This window comes from Urocampus carinirostris, chromosome 2, assembly GCF_059441175.1.
Source record: "Urocampus carinirostris isolate Australia breed hairy pipefish chromosome 2, RoL_Ucar_1.0, whole genome shotgun sequence".
NCBI classification, from domain to species: Eukaryota; Metazoa; Chordata; class Actinopteri; order Syngnathiformes; family Syngnathidae; genus Urocampus; species Urocampus carinirostris.
Genome location: NC_142350.1, coordinates 5,199,751 through 5,215,000, shown reverse-complemented (window position 1 = coordinate 5,215,000; position 15,250 = coordinate 5,199,751). Strand labels below are relative to the sequence as shown.

The 15,250-nt window shown below is 35.8% G+C and overlaps 1 protein-coding gene across 3 annotated transcripts in view; it reads left to right on the top strand.

The window, feature by feature from the left end:
* clasp2 (cytoplasmic linker associated protein 2) overlaps positions 1-15,250 on the top strand; it is a 77,609-nt gene that overhangs the window by 18,478 nt on the left and 43,881 nt on the right. For all 3 annotated transcript variants that reach the window (XM_088328504.1, XM_088328505.1, XM_088328506.1), the window contains exons 4-6: positions 9,974-10,065; positions 11,176-11,251; positions 14,185-14,282. In XM_088328504.1, the coding sequence (XP_088184630.1) occupies positions 9,974-10,065; positions 11,176-11,251; positions 14,185-14,282 (266 nt within the window). The remainder of the gene's footprint in view (positions 1-9,973; positions 10,066-11,175; positions 11,252-14,184; positions 14,283-15,250) is intronic.

Sequence of the window (15,250 nt, the reverse complement as noted above, 5' to 3'; positions counted from 1 at the left end):
TATGTATACATATGTATATGTATACATATGTATATGTATACATATGTATATGTATACATATGTGTATGTATGTATGTATGTATATGTATACATATGTGTATGTATACATATGTATATGTATACATATGTGTATGTATACATATGTATATGTATACATATGTGTATGTATGTATGTATATGTATACATATGTGTATGTATGTATGTATATGTATACATATGTGTATGTATGTATGTATATGTATACATATGTGTATGTATGTATGTATATGTATACATATGTGTATGTATGTATGTATATGTATACATATGTGTATGTATGTATGTATATGTATACATATGTATATGTATGTATGTATATGTATACATATGTATATGTATACATATGTATATGTATACATATGTATATGTATACATATGTGTATGTATGTATGTATATGTATACATATGTATATGTATGTATGTATATGTATACATATGTATATGTATACATATGTATATGTATACATATGTATATGTATACATATGTGTATGTATGTATGTATGTATATGTATACATATGTGTATGTATACATATGTATATGTATACATATGTGTATGTATACATATGTATATGTATACATATGTGTATGTATGTATGTATATGTATACATATGTATATGTATACATATGTATATGTATACATATGTGTATGTATGTATGTATATGTATACATATGTATATGTATACATATGTGTATGTATGTATGTATATGTATACATATGTATATGTATACATATGTGTATGTATGTATGTATATGTATACATATGTATATGTATACATATGTATATGTATGTATGTATATGTATACATATGTGTATGTATACATATGTGTATGTATGTATGTATATGTATACATATGTGTATGTATGTATGTATATGTATACATATGTGTATGTATGTATGTATATGTATACATATGTGTATGTATGTATGTATATGTATACATATGTGTATGTATGTATGTATATGTATACATATGTGTATGTATGTATGTATATGTATACATATGTGTATGTATGTATGTATATGTATACATATGTGTATGTATGTATGTATATGTATACATATGTGTATGTATGTATGTATATGTATACATATGTGTATGTATGTATGTATATGTATACATATGTGTATGTATGTATGTATATGTATACGTATGTGTATGTATGTATGTATATGTATACGTATGTGTATGTATGTATGTATATGTATACGTATGTGTATGTATGTATGTATATGTATACGTATGTGTATGTATGTATGTATATGTATACATATGTGTGTGTATGTATGTATATGTATACGTATGTGTGTGTATGTATGTATATGTATACGTATGTGTGTGTATGTATGTATATGTATACGTATGTGTGTGTATGTATGTATATGTATACGTATGTGTGTGTATGTATGTATATGTATACGTATGTGTGTGTATGTATGTATATGTATACGTATGTGTGTGTATGTATGTATGTATATGTATACGTATGTGTGTGTATGTATGTATGTATATGTATACGTATGTGTGTGTATGTATGTATGTATATGTATACGTATGTGTATGTATGTATGTATATGTATACGTATGTGTATGTATGTATGTATATGTATACGTATGTGTATGTATGTATGTATATGTATACGTATGTGTATGTATGTATGTATATGTATACGTATGTGTATGTATGTATGTATATGTATACGTATGTGTATGTATGTATGTATATGTATACGTATGTGTATGTATGTATGTATATGTATACGTATGTGTATGTATGTATGTATATGTATACGTATGTGTATGTATGTATGTATATGTATACGTATGTGTATGTATACATACATACATATGTATGTATGTATATGTATACGTATGTATATGTATACATACATACATATGTATGTATGTATATGTATACGTATGTATATGTATACATACATACATATGTATGTATGTATATGTATACGTATGTATATGTATACATACATACATATGTATGTATGTATGTATATGTATACATATGTATATGTATACATACATACATATGTATGTATGTATGTATATGTATACATATGTATATGTATACATACATACATATGTATGTATGTATGTATATGTATACATATGTATATGTATACATACATACATATGTATGTATGTATGTATATGTATACATATGTATATGTATACATACATACATATGTATGTATGTATGTATATGTATACATATGTATATGTATACATACATACATATGTATGTATGTATGTATATGTATACATATGTATATGTATACATACATACATATGTATGTATGTATGTATATGTATACATATGTATATGTATACATACATACATATGTATGTATGTATGTATATGTATACATATGTATATGTATACATACATACATATGTATGTATGTATGTATATGTATACATATGTATGTATGTATGTATATGTATACATATGTATATGTATACATACATACATATGTATGTATGTATGTATATGTATACATATGTATATGTATACATACATACATATGTATGTATGTATGTATATGTATACATATGTATATGTATACATACATACATATGTATGTATGTATGTATATGTATACATATGTATATGTATACATACATACATATGTATGTATGTATGTATATGTATGCATATGTATATGTATACATACATACATATGTATGTATGTATGTATATGTATACATATGTATATGTATACATACATACATATGTATGTATGTATGTATGTATATGTATACATATGTATATGTATACATACATACATATGTATGTATGTATGTATATGTATACATGTGTATATGTATACATACATACATATGTATGTATGTATGTATATGTATACATATGTGTATATGTATACATATGTGTATATGTATACGTATGTGTATATGTATACATATGTGTATATGTATACATATGTGTATATGTATACGTATGTGTATATGTATACGTATGTGTATATGTATACATATGTGTATACGTATGTGTATATGTATACGTATGTGTATATGTATACATATGTGTATATGTATACGTATGTGTATATGTATACGTATGTGTATATGTATACATATGTGTATATGTATACGTATGTGTATATGTATACGTATGTGTATATGTATACGTATGTGTATATGTATACATATGTGTATATGTATACGTATGTGTATATGTATACGTATGTGTATATGTATACATATGTGTATATGTATACATATGTGTATATGTATACATATGTGTATGTATATGTATACATATGTGTATATGTATACATATGTGTATATGTATACATATGTGTATGTATATGTATACATATGTGTATATGTATACATTTGTGTATATGTATACATATGTGTATGTATATGTATACATATGTGTATGTATATGTATACATATGTGTATATGTGTATGTATACATATGTGTATATGTGTATGTATGTATGTATATATATATATATATATATATATATATATATATATATATATATGTATATGTGTATATTTATATATATATATGCATATGTGTATATATACTGGACTGTCTCAGAAAATTAGAATATTGTGATAAAGTTCTTTATTTTCTGTAATGCAATTAAAAAAACAAATGTCATACATTCTGGATTCATTACACATCAACTGAACTATTTCAAGCCTTTTATTATTTTAATATTGCTAAATTTGGCCTACAGCTTAAGAAAACTAAAAAATCCTATCTCAAAATATTAGAATATCATGAAAAAGTATACAAGTAGGGTATTCAACTAATCACCTGAATCATCTAATTAACTCGAAACACCTTGCGAGGTTTCCTGAGCCTTAAAAACACTCAGCTTGGTTCAGTAAACTAAATCACAAGTATGGGGAAGACTGCTGATCTGACTGATGTCCAGAGGACCATCATTGATACCCTCCATCAGGAGGGTAAGACACAAAAAGAAATTCCTCAAAGAGCAGGCTGTTCACAGAGTGCAGTTTCAAAGCATATCCACAAAAAGTCTGTTTGAAGGGAAAAATGTGGCCGGAAACGCTGCACAACCAAGAGAGATGACCGCAGCCTTAACAAAATTGTGAAGAAGAGCCGCTTCCAGAATTTGGGGGAGCTTCAAAGACAGTGGGCTGAAGCTGGAGTCCAGGTATCAAAAGCCACAGTTCACAGACGTGTCCGGGAAATGGGCTACAATAGCCGTATTCCCATGGTCAAGCCACTTCTGAACTCAAGACAACGAAAGAAGCGTCTGACTTGGGCTATGGAGAAGAAGCACTGGACAGTTGCAGAGTGGTCCAAAGTCCTCTTTTCAGACGAAAGCAAGTTTTGCATTTCATTTGGAAGTCAAGGCGCCAGAGTCTGGAGAAAGGCTGGAGAGGAGCAAAATCCAAGTTGCTTGAAATCCAGTGTGAAGTTCCCACAGTCAGCAATGATTTGGGGAGCCATGTCAGCTGCTTGTGTTGGTCCACTGTGTTTCATCAAGTCCAGAGTAAATGCAACTGTGTACCAAGAGATTTTAGAGCACTACATGCTTCCATCTGCTGAAAAGCTCTATGGAGATGAGGATTTCATTTTCAAGCATGATCTGGCACCTGCCCACAGTGCCAAAACCACCAGTAACTGGTGCACTGACCATGGCATCACTGTCCTTGATTGGCCTGCTAATTCCCCTGACCTGAACCCCATCGAGAATTTGTGGGGTATAGTTAAGAAGAAGATGAAAGACACCAGACCTGCAAATGCAAATGAGCTGAAGGCCGCTATCGAAGCATCCTGGGCACCAATAACACCTCAGCAATGCCACAGGCTGATTGCCTCCATGCCACGCCGGATTGATGCAGTAATCCGTGCAAAAGGATTCCCAACCAAGTACTGAGTGCATCAATGGACATTTTCAAATGTTTGATTTAGTTTTGCTGTTATAAAATTATTTTTTTACTTGGTCTGAGGAAGCATTCTAATATTTTGAGATAGGATTTTTGAATTTTCTTAAGCTGTAGGCCAAATTCAGCAATATTAAAATAATAAAAGGCTTGAAATAGTTCCGTTCATGTGTAATGAATCCAGAATGTATGACATTTTTGTTTTTTTAATTGCATTACAGAAAATAAAGAACTTTATCACAATATTCTAATTTTCTGAGACAGTCCAGTATATGTATATGTGTATATATATATATGTATATGTGTATATATGTATATGTGTATATATGTACCGTATTTTCCGCACTATAGGGCGCACCGGGTTATAGGGCGCACCCCCAAAAAATAGTGTTTGGTCCTATATCTTTCCTAGATAAGACGCAACGGGTTATAAGGCGCTACAATGGGAACGTCGACAAAACAGTCAGATGATTCAGTCAAACTGATTACCCCCTTAACATTCCCAAAGCTTTGGTCTTGGGATCACCAGAAGACCGGCACTCTCAGATCGTAGACTTCGGACCGGGACGTAGTGGCAAATCAGATCTGAAAGATAAGAGGGAGCAAGTCCATGTATGATTTTGTATAATACTAAGAGAACCTTGAAATCACATCTATGGCTAACTGGGAGCCAATGCAGGTTAGCCAAAATCGGTGTTATGTGATCGTACTTTTTTGTCCTAGTTAAAAGCCTCGCTGCGGCATTTTGTACCAGCTGAAGTGACTTGATTCTAGACTTCGGGAGACCAGAGAGTAGTGCATTACAGTAATCGAGACGGGAGGTAACAAACGCATGAATTATAATTTCCGCATCAGACTGAGACAGTATTGAACAGATTTTAGCAATGTTACGAAGATGGAAGAAAGCGGGTCTAGTAATTTTCTTTACATGCATTTCAAAGGATAGATCAGGGTCAAATATGACACCTAAATTTTTAACTGAGTCACTCTGTGTGATGTGACATTTGTCAATGTTCACAGCAGTTTTTGAGAATAAGTCACGGCATTTAGATGGACCAATGACTAACATTTCAGTCTTTTCAGAGTTAAGACGCAAGAAATTGAGTGACATCCACTCTTTTATCTCAATGAGGCAGGCCTCCAAATTTCCACAGTTTAGTGTGGGAGATTCCTCCAACGGAAGATATAGTTGAGTGTCGTCTGCGTAGCAGTGGAAGCTGTTATTGTACTTGCGAATAATATCACCTAATGGAAGCATGTAAATGCTGAAAAGAAGGGGGCCAAGCACTGAACCCTGCGGAACACCGCAGGTAACATTAAAGGGCTCAGATGTCATTTCACCATATTTAACACAGTGCGTCCTATCTGAGAGGTAGGATCTGAACCACGAGAGGACGGTTCCTGAGAGACCAATCCATTTTTCCAACCGTTCTAGTAGGAAATTGTGGTGCACTGTGTCAAAAGCAGCACTAAGATCCAGCAGCAGCAAAAGTGATGAAGCGCCAGAATCCATTGCCAGTAGGAGATCATTTGTTACCTTGATCAGAGCTGTCTCAGTAGAGTGGTTAGCCCTGAATCCTGATTGCATGGATTCAAATAGGTTATTCTCAGATATGTAAACATTTAGCTGCTGTGCCACTACTTTTTCAAGTACTTTAGAGAGGAAAGGTAGGTTTGACACAGGTCTATAATTACTTAAGATTTCTGGATCAAGGTTGGGTCGTTTCGGTGTGGGTTTAATAACGGCGGACTTAAAAACTGCTGGAACTACACCTGAGGAGAGTGATATATTTATAATATTTATAACTGAAGGTCCAAGGACGCCAAAAATACTTTTAATAAGTGAACCTGGAAGCGGGTCGAACTGGCAAGTTGTCGGTTTGGCCGCATTCACCACCTGTTTGAGATCATCAAGTGACAGTTCACTAAAACCGGACAATTTCCCAGGACAGCCACCCTGTCGTGCATCTGTAGATTTCAGCCCTTTAATATGTGTGGTATTAATAATTTCTTTAGCAATTTCTTCCTGTATGCATTGAATCTTCTTAGTAAAGAAGACCATTAAGTCATGAGCAGAGTGCGTCGAACTATCTGCAATAGTCTGTTGCCTTGTAAGCGATGCTACAGGGTCAAAAAGGGCTTTGGGATTGTTTTTTTGAGACGCAATCACCTTCGAAAGGTAGGCCGATTTTGCAGAGGCAAGGGCCGCTTTATACTTTAATAAGCTGTCACACCATGTTTGATGGAAAACCTCAAGCTTGGTAGCGCGCCATTTTCTTTCCAATTTCCTGCATTCTTGTTTAAGGGTTCTAGTTTCATCAGTAAACCAAGGCGTGCATCTTTTAGGACGTGATTTTAGCTTCATGGGCGCTATTGAATCCAGGACACTAGTCAGGGTGGTATTGAACTCATTCATTAGTGAGTCAATCGAGCCATTGTATGAAGAAAAGGACGCAACTGCTCCAGGAAGGAGTTCAAAGCATATATATATATATATATATATATATATATATATATATATATATATATATATATATATACATGTGTATATATATATACATGTGTATATGTGTGTATATATGTATATATATATACATGTGTATATGTGTGTATATATGTATATATATATATAAATGTGTGTATGTGTGTATATATGTATATATATATAAATGTGTGTATGTGTGTATATATGTATATATATATAAATGTGTGTATATATGTGTATATATGTATATATATATATATGCGTGTATATATGTATATATATGCGTGTATATATGTATATATATGCGTGTATATATGTGTGTATATGCGTGTATATATGTGTGTATATGCGTGTATATATGTGTGTATATATGCGTGTATATATGTATATATATGCGTGTATATATGTGTGTATATATGCGTGTATATATGTGTGTATATATGCGTGTATATATGTGTGTATATATGTATATATATATATGTGTATATATATATATATGTGTGTGTGTGTATATACATTGCATCTGGAAAGTATTCACAGCGCTTCACTTTTTCCACATTTTGTTATGTTACAGCCTCATTCCAAATTGTATTAATTTAATCTCTTATCCCAAAATTCTACACAAAATACTCCATTAAGAATTTATTAAAAATAGAAAACTAAGAAATCACATTTACATAAGTATTCACAGCCTTTGCCATGAAGCTCAAAATTGAGCTCAGGTGCATCTTTTTTCCACTGATCATCCTTGAGATCTTACTACAGCTTAATTGGAGTCCACCTTCAGTAAATTCAGTTGATTGGACATGATTCGGAAAGGCACACACCTGTCTATATAAGGTCCCACAGTTGAGTGTGCATGTCAGAGCACAAACACCAAGCATGAAGTCAAAAGAACTGTCTCTAGACCTGCGAGACAGGATTGTCTTGAGGCACAAATCTGGGAAAGGATACCGAAAAAATTCTGCTGCTTTAAAGGTCCCAATGAGCTCAGTGGCCTCCATTATCCGTAAATGGAAGACATTTGGAACCACCAGGACTCTTCCTAGAGCTGGCCGGCCTTGTAAACTGAGCGATCGGGGAAGAAGGGCCTTAGTCAGGGAGGTGACCAAGAACCCGATGGTCACTCTGTCAGAGCTCCAGCGTTCCTCTGTGGAGAGAGGAGAGTCTTCCAGAAGGACAACCATCTCTGCAGCAATCCACCAATCAGGCCTGTATGGTAGAGTGGCCAGACGAAAGCCACTTCTTAGTAAAAGAAACATCGAAGCCCTTCTGGAATTTGCCAAAGAGCACCTGACTGACTCTCAGACCATGAGAAACAAAATTCTCTGGTCTGATGAGACAAAGATTGAACTCTGTGGTGTGAATGCCAGGCGCCATGTTTGGAGGAAACCAGGCACCGCTCATCACCAGGCCAATACCATCCATACAGTGAAGCATGGTGGTGGCAGCATCATGCTGTGGGGATGTTTTTCAGCAGCAGGAACTGGCAGACTAGTCAGGATAGAAGGAAAAATGAATGCAGCAATATATAGAGATATCCTGGATGAAAACCTGCTCCAGAGCGATCTTGACCTCAGGCTGGGGCGAAGGTTCATTTTTCAGCAGGACAACGATCCAAAGCACACAGCCAAGATCTCAAAAGATTGGCTTCAGAACCACTCCGTGAATGTCCTGGAGTGGCCCAGCCAGAGTCCAGACTTGAATCCGACCGAACATCTCTAGAGAGATCTGAAAATGGCTGTGCACAAACGTCTCCCATTCAACCTGATTGAGCTTGAGACTTATTGCAAAGAAGAATGGGCAAAACTGCCTAAAGATAGGTGTGCTAAACTTGTGGGATCATATTCAAAAAGACTTGAGGCTGTATTTGCTGCCAAAGGTGGATCAACAACGTATTAGGCAAAGGCTGTGAATACTTATGTAAATGTGATTTCTTAGTTTTCTATTTTTAATAAATTTAAAAAAAGTTAAAAAAAAAACAAAATTTTTCACATTGTCATAATGGAGTATTTTGTGTAGAATTTTGAGATAAGAGATTAAATCAATACAATTTGAAATGAGGCTGTAACATAACAAAATGTGGAAAAAGTGAAGCGCTGTGAATACTTTCCGGATGCACTCTGTGTATATATGTATGTATATATATATATATGTGTGTGTGTGTGTGTGTGTGTGTGTGTGTGTATATGTATATGTATATATGTATATATATATATATATATATATGTGTGTGTATACATGCATATTTATACATTTCATTTCATGGTTTTGATTAGAAAATCTTGCATTGTGTTTTTTTTCAGATAGCCTTATTAGTGATATTAAAGGCTATAATCTACTAATAATTCACTGTAGTGCGACTACAACAAAACAATTGGGTTCAGCGCCCTCTTTTGGCCAATAGTGCCACAGCAGCTTTCATCTCCTGACCACCTGAGTCGCCGATAGACTCATTTACTTATTATTGTACTCTTCCAATCCGTTTTTTTGCCTGCCACGCTCTTTTTCTCATTTGGACTTTTCTTTTTCAGTACGTTTGGGAACGACTGCTGCCTGGATTCAAACACAAGAACTTCCGCAGCCGAGAAGGACTCTGTCTGTGCCTCAGTGCCACACTCAGCTCGTAAGTCGAACTTTTTTTTTCACAAAATCACTTCTATAGAAGCGAGAGTAGACAAGAAATATCTCTAGAATTTTTCTTCATGGTCTATGCATTAATATCACTTAAAAGAGCACAGAAACTGTTTTTTTACCACTGGAGTCCTCATGGTCTCATAGCCTTAACAGCCAAACATATCATGAGTGCCCCCTCCTCCGTTTGTAGAAGTTTTGACCACAGAGGCTTCCACTAGTTCAAAGGAACTGAGGTGGCAACTTCTCACCATTTAATCCCGTTTTTCCCTCATTTTTTCACTCACATGATCTGGTGTATGTGTTACTTGAGCTCTGCCTTTCCATAAATACAAAAAAACATCATGAGTGAAATTGATCACAAATGGATGATAAAGTCCTTTTTTATTTGTCAGAAGTTTTCTTGAGCTGAATGAGAGTTAGGTCAAAAATTCTTTGCAGTTTCTTGCTTTCTGTGTCACTCCACAGATGGAACACGCCAGCCTAATAGAACGTAGCCACTAACGCTTGCGCCTTTTTGATAATGGATGTGGTGGAAGCTTTCTGGGCTGTAAATCATTCAATGGGTTTATACTAAAGATGCATGATAACCTGTTTTATTCCTACCGATACTGGTAACTGACAAAATCCTGCTTCTGGAGATTGATACGATAGTATTTTTTTTTTAATTGCATGCTGTATTTAGAAAATACATACAAACACTTGCAAAATTCAATTATTGTTTATGATAGCAACAACAATATACAGATTTGGTAAATATGTCTCTTAAAACTTGTGTTGGAGAGCCTACAGCTTGACATTTATCAATTAATCAATCAATCGATCAATACTTTTTTTCAGCAATCAATATAATGACATTTCATTCTTTTGTGCTCTGAAAGTGCCTACGATTACGGATGTGTTCATTATGTTCAAATATTGGAACGTTACCTCTAAATATTATACAAGTGGTCCCAGTACTGTATGGCCCACATGCCTTGGCTAAGGAAAACAGTCGTGAACCGAGACCAACGGCGTTGACTCCCAAAAAAGAGTCAACGCCGTTTAAGCTTAAGCTGTCGTTTAGCGTTTATGACTAAAATGTGTATTTTTTGTCTTACAGGTATGGCGCTCAGCCGTTGAGCCTTAGCAAAATTGTTCCTTATCTTTGCACCTTAACAGCAGACCAGAATCCTCAGGTGAGAGAGCAAACTTAGTGCACCAGCAGCCAGACGTTTTTTTTCTGTGTTCATTCGCCAGGAGATGCTTTCTTTAGGGGAGGTGGTTGGCTTACTATTTTTTTTTCCCTAAGCTGCTGCAGTCGTTCAACCGGGGATTACCCAACCACACTCTGTCCTTACAAATTACTGTCCTCAATGCCCACCCCTCTTTTTTCCATTTGAAAACTGTATCTAACTTGTCAATCAGCTAGGCAACAGATTGAGCAAAGGTTCTTCACAACTTTTTTTTTTCTGTCTTTTTTCTGCACAAGTGTTGTAAATTGTAAAAACAGAAAATCCTAATTACAAAGGCCACGTAATTAAATAATTGACTTAATGCCTGTAATGCTTGTAATTGCAGGTCAGTACCATATGGGTCATTCTTGCTATTCGGTGCCATTTCAGCATGTTAAACTTCACTCAAAAAAAGAAAAATATTCAATGTTTTCAACATTTTATCTGAAAGAAGGACTTTCAAACTGCAAGAGAAATGTATTAGTCCAGCTTAAAATATAATTCTGTAAAAAAATAATAATAATAATTTACACATGACATAGGACAAACTTCCATTTCTTTCTCTGTGATTTCAGCCTTCTTTCACTGAGATTGCCACTTTCTATTTTCTTTCCTGTCTGTCTTTTCTCTACCTCTCTCTCTTTATTAAGATAAGCTTGTCTTCTCTCAGGTTCAGCATCGCGACTTGCCCAGTAGCGCTGCTACTTTTCAACTGCAGACAATGTGGTCATTTGCTGACAAATACATGCATACAATTTCAAAATATCCTTTTGGACGTATTCAGCAAAACAGTAGTTTGATGATAGATACCAATACATTTTTTAAAAAAAACAAAGATTTGAATCCCACATTAACCCTGTCACGTTTTGTCCCCTGTTACAGTGCATACAGTTAGTCATTACTACTAATGTAATGAAATAGACTCTAGTACACAATGATTACTATGAAATATTTTTAACATGTTTATTAAACATATCAAAATCATGAATAAAAAAATAGGTTCCCTCTTAATAACTGTAACGGGGTGGATGTGTATGCTTTTCCTCATCAGTAAACCATAATAAAACATTGAAAAATTGTTAATTTAAGAGTTTTAGTAACGCTTCTACTTGAAGGTTTTCCCTTCCAAATATGTTACATCAAAAAGTCACGTAAATAAAATGATAGCCAGCAGCTGTTTTTAACATGAAATGCACTTACAACTGAAATCGACATTGATAACAATAATTCAATTTATTTGGTCACCTTAGGAAAATTAGTTTTCACCGACTGTACCAGGGGGGTACAATCAGTGTTGTCACAGCAGAGTGTGCAGCAATTACTTATTTACAGCACCTGGAATTCCCAGGCAGTCTCCCATGCGAGTACTAACCAGGCTGACTGCTTAGCCTTCCGAGGCCGAGCTATCTCTAGGTGGTATGGCCGTAAACAGGTCACTATGGCAAACTAGAGATGTTGTAAAACATTGAATTAATTAGATTTGTAAAAGAAGTCAATCAAACATGACTGTGAACAGGACATTAGAGTGTACCTGTAGTACAACCAGAGTACTGTATTCAAAATTAATTTATCTTTCATTCATATCACTGTGTCTTATGGTAGAGGGCAGTTAAGCATACAAGAAAATCTTTTAAAAATAGGTATAAGCCCATTTCTACACAAAATATGCCATTTTATGTCACTTGGATTCAAATGGCAGTAAATAACAGTAATGACCCCTATGTGCTTTGGAATTTAATCTAAAAAATACGTTCTCGTTTTTTTTTTTCTTCTGTTGCATTTTTCCATTTTTTTTTAAACCAATCTTTATTATTTTGTTCACATTCTGTCTTCTGGAGGGAGGGTGCATTTAGGGGTGAGGGACAGACAGAAAACTTTCTGATTTGGCCAGTTGGGATTTCTCTATGCAGATTGATTTTTTTCTACACATATTGTCCATTATTTTGTTTCCCCTGGCTTCACTGTCAACTCTCATCTCTCATTAGTCGTACCGCTTATCCTCATTAGGGTCGCGGGGGGGCTGGAGCCCATCCCAGCCATCTCCGGGCAGTGGGCAGGGGACACCCTGAACTGGTTGCCAGCCAATCGCAGGGCACACAGGGACAGACAACTCATTCGCTCATTCACACCTATGAACAATTTGGACCAGCCAATTCACCTGAAATGCATGTTTTTGGAACGTGGGAGGAAACCGGAGCGCCCGGAGGAAACCCACGCAAGCACGGGGAGAACATACAAACTCCGCACAGGAAGTCTGGAGCTGGATTTGAACCCACGACAGGTTCCCATGACATGAACTGTGCCGCACAAGCGCTGACCACTGCGCCGCCGTGCTGCCCTTCACTGTCAACTCATCAAATAAATATGTGGACAACAGTCCTTACGTGACTGTAGTCACCAACAATGATAAAAGTGTGCAAGCTTCTGTTTGTCAATTGCAGCAAGCAGTAGATTCAATTTTATGCTGATCTTAGCATCCGTTGGAACAGAAAGAACTAGAATGCCCTAACAGAAAATATATTTGTCCACATTTGTTGCCATGTAATGCTCTTGTTTCGGTTAGCGCTATATATATATATATATATATATATATATATATACATATATATATACACGGGAGCCATATCCCCCCATTGTGAGGTGGCTAGAGTCAAGAATACATTCCTGACTTTCTGGGAGATTGATACAGAGGAGGCTCAACCCAACTGATGTGTTTGGAGTCATTAGGTGACCAAACCCACCATTTCCAGTGAGGCAATGAGTACCAATGTTGTAAGTCTTAGATATGACTCTGCCAAGGCTTGAACCAGCAATCTCCCAGTCTCGGAGCGGGCGCCCTACCCCCAAGGCCACCGAGCTGGTTAACGCTAGAAATACTGTCTTCTAATTTCTTTTAGGTTCGAGAGGCCTCCATCACAACAATTGTGGATATTTACCGGCACGTAGGCGAAAGGGTACGAGCCGACTTGGCAAAGCGTGGACTGCCTGCTGCACGGTCAGTTGTTTTCACACACACACACACACACACACACACACACACAAAAGCATGAAGCGCCCAGTCAGTCCCAGGCCACGCCATGCACCACTATGCCCTTCACAGAGACACTTTTGATCCCCAGCACAATACTGACTGGTGCTGGTTGGGTTGGAGGGATGGGGCCAGGGAGGTCACTGAGCTGTGGAAAAAATAGAAGGGAAAATGTGCATTATCTCTAATACAAATACAATCAACTATTAGAGTTTTGGGTTATGAAATATGTCCGCTTTTTTCAATGGACCCTCTGTGTGAGTGTTGTACAATTTGGTGGCTCAATTTATTGCCACGCAACAAAGTGTTCCGGCAATGTCAGTCTGACTCGATCATTTTTTTAATCACCGAAAAAGACAGCAGCGGTTGAGTTGTTACATAAAATATGATGATGGCGAATATCCACCCCAACTCCTCCAAGGTTGTTATTAAATCTGGCCTTGTCATCCCTGTCTGCCACCAGTGAGGCTCTCGTCTGTGAATGCCGACATGTGTCATGTGTTGTGCACATCAAGTCTCCAGTGTAAAACCCCCAGTGGCCTGGGGGGTATTGTGCAACCTGTACACGGTGCGAAAATCTTGGTTTCACCTGAGCATACTGTCAGGCTTTGTTATCTTTGTTGACTTTTTGTGTACAGTATCACTTATCGGCTAGAATAAGGAGAGAATGAATTAAAAGAAAATAGAAGTGAGTGCGGACTTTGAGCACTCACAGTATTATGCCTTGTAGGGGGGAAAAGCTGTAAGCTATAAAGTTGGCCCCCAGGATATGACATGAATCAGCACTGAGGTGGGGATTACTTATTGAAATTTCCATCTAGTGGGGGATAAACCTATAGTAATGCGATAGAAACATTAAAATAACAAAACCATATATAGTAAGTACTAATTATGTGTAATATACAGCTAATGGAATGAATATACATGTACAGGAA